Source organism: Entamoeba dispar, genomic scaffold (genome assembly GCF_000209125.1).
Source record: "Entamoeba dispar SAW760 scf_1105229461343 genomic scaffold, whole genome shotgun sequence".
NCBI lineage: Eukaryota > Evosea > Mastigamoebida > Endamoebidae > Entamoeba > Entamoeba dispar.
In genome coordinates this window covers 1-1,329 of record NW_001854645.1, presented here as the reverse complement: position 1 = coordinate 1,329, position 1,329 = coordinate 1, and the positions used below count along the sequence as shown (strand labels likewise).

Genomic DNA, 1,329 nt, shown 5'->3' with positions numbered 1-1,329 from the left:
TATTGAAACATTTCATATTTATAATAAAAAAAGATAAAAATATTTAATGATGGAAAAATATTTAAAAAAGTAATATGGTATTTAGTAGAATATTCAACATATTTAAAAGAAAAAGAACAAGGAAATATCTGTAAAAATATAGAATATACAAAATATGATAGAAATACATATGGAACTACAATACCATCAGAAGTTAAATCACTTGGAGATAAATGTTTTAAAGAATGTTCATTATTAACAACAATTAATATACCATCATCAATTACTAAAATAGGAAGTTATTGTTTTAAAGGATGTTCATTATTAACAACAATTAATATACCATCATCAATAAGTAAAATAGGAAGTTATTGTTTTTATAATTGTGATTCATTAACAACAATTAATATACCATCATCAGTTATATCAATAGGAGATCTTTGTTTTATTGGATGTTCATCATTAACATCAATTAATATAGATAATCTACAATATATTAGTAAAGAAAGAATATTTATGAATGAACCAGTGTTAATTAGTATTGAAATACCAGACAATCTACAAATAATTAATGGAAAGAATATTTTCAAGAAAGATATCAATGAATTTATTATTCCTTCTTCAATTACTAAATTAGGAGATGGTTGTTTTTCTAACTGTGATTCATTAACAACAATTAATATACCTTCATCAATTAGTGAAATAGGAAATTATTGTTTTTATGGATGTTATTCATTAAAATCAATTAATATACCATCATCAGTTATATCAATAGGAGATGAATGTTTTTATGAATGTACATCATTAACATCAATTAATATACCATCATCAATTAGTGAATTTGGATGGGAATGTTTTTGTGAATGTGGATGTGAAGAGGAATTAAAGAAAAATAAAACAATACCAAGAGATTGTTTTAACAAATGATGATGAATGAAATAAAAGTACAATAAATGAAATACAATATAATTTGAAGTAGAAATAAATTATAATTGATTATCATTTATATTATTATTATTCTTTTCTTATTTATTCTTTTTGATATTATTCTTTTTTATTGACTTAAAATATTTATTATTATTTATTGTATATGTTTATTATTTCTTATATCTTCTATTTTATCTTATTTATTTATTATCTTTTATATCTTTATTATTATTTTATTATTCTTTATTATTCTTATATTCTATATTTTAACTTATGATTTTCTATTATTAAATATAAATTAAATGAATTTGATATTATAGATAAATAAATATCAATTTTATTAATCTATTTGTATTTATATAAAAAAAAAAAAAAAAATATCAATTAATAGATATATCCATAATTGGATTTTCTTCATATTGA

The 1,329-nt window shown here is 18.7% G+C and overlaps 1 protein-coding gene across 1 annotated transcript, besides 3 other annotated features; it reads left to right on the top strand.

Annotated features, from left to right (window-relative positions):
- The first annotated feature begins 14 nt into the window (after positions 1-14).
- Positions 15-48: a sequence feature (AT_rich).
- Positions 49-74: 26 nt separating this feature from the next.
- On the top strand, positions 75-906 carry EDI_294620 (uncharacterized protein; the record flags this gene model as incomplete). Its single annotated transcript, XM_001738410.1, has 2 exons — positions 75-84; positions 143-906. 2 exons carry the CDS (start codon positions 75-77, stop codon positions 904-906), a joined length of 774 nt encoding a protein of 257 aa, XP_001738462.1.
- Positions 907-981: 75 nt separating this feature from the next.
- Positions 982-1,168: a microsatellite.
- A 20-nt stretch (positions 1,169-1,188) lies between these two features.
- Positions 1,189-1,296: a sequence feature (AT_rich).
- The last annotated feature ends 33 nt before the right edge of the window (positions 1,297-1,329 follow it).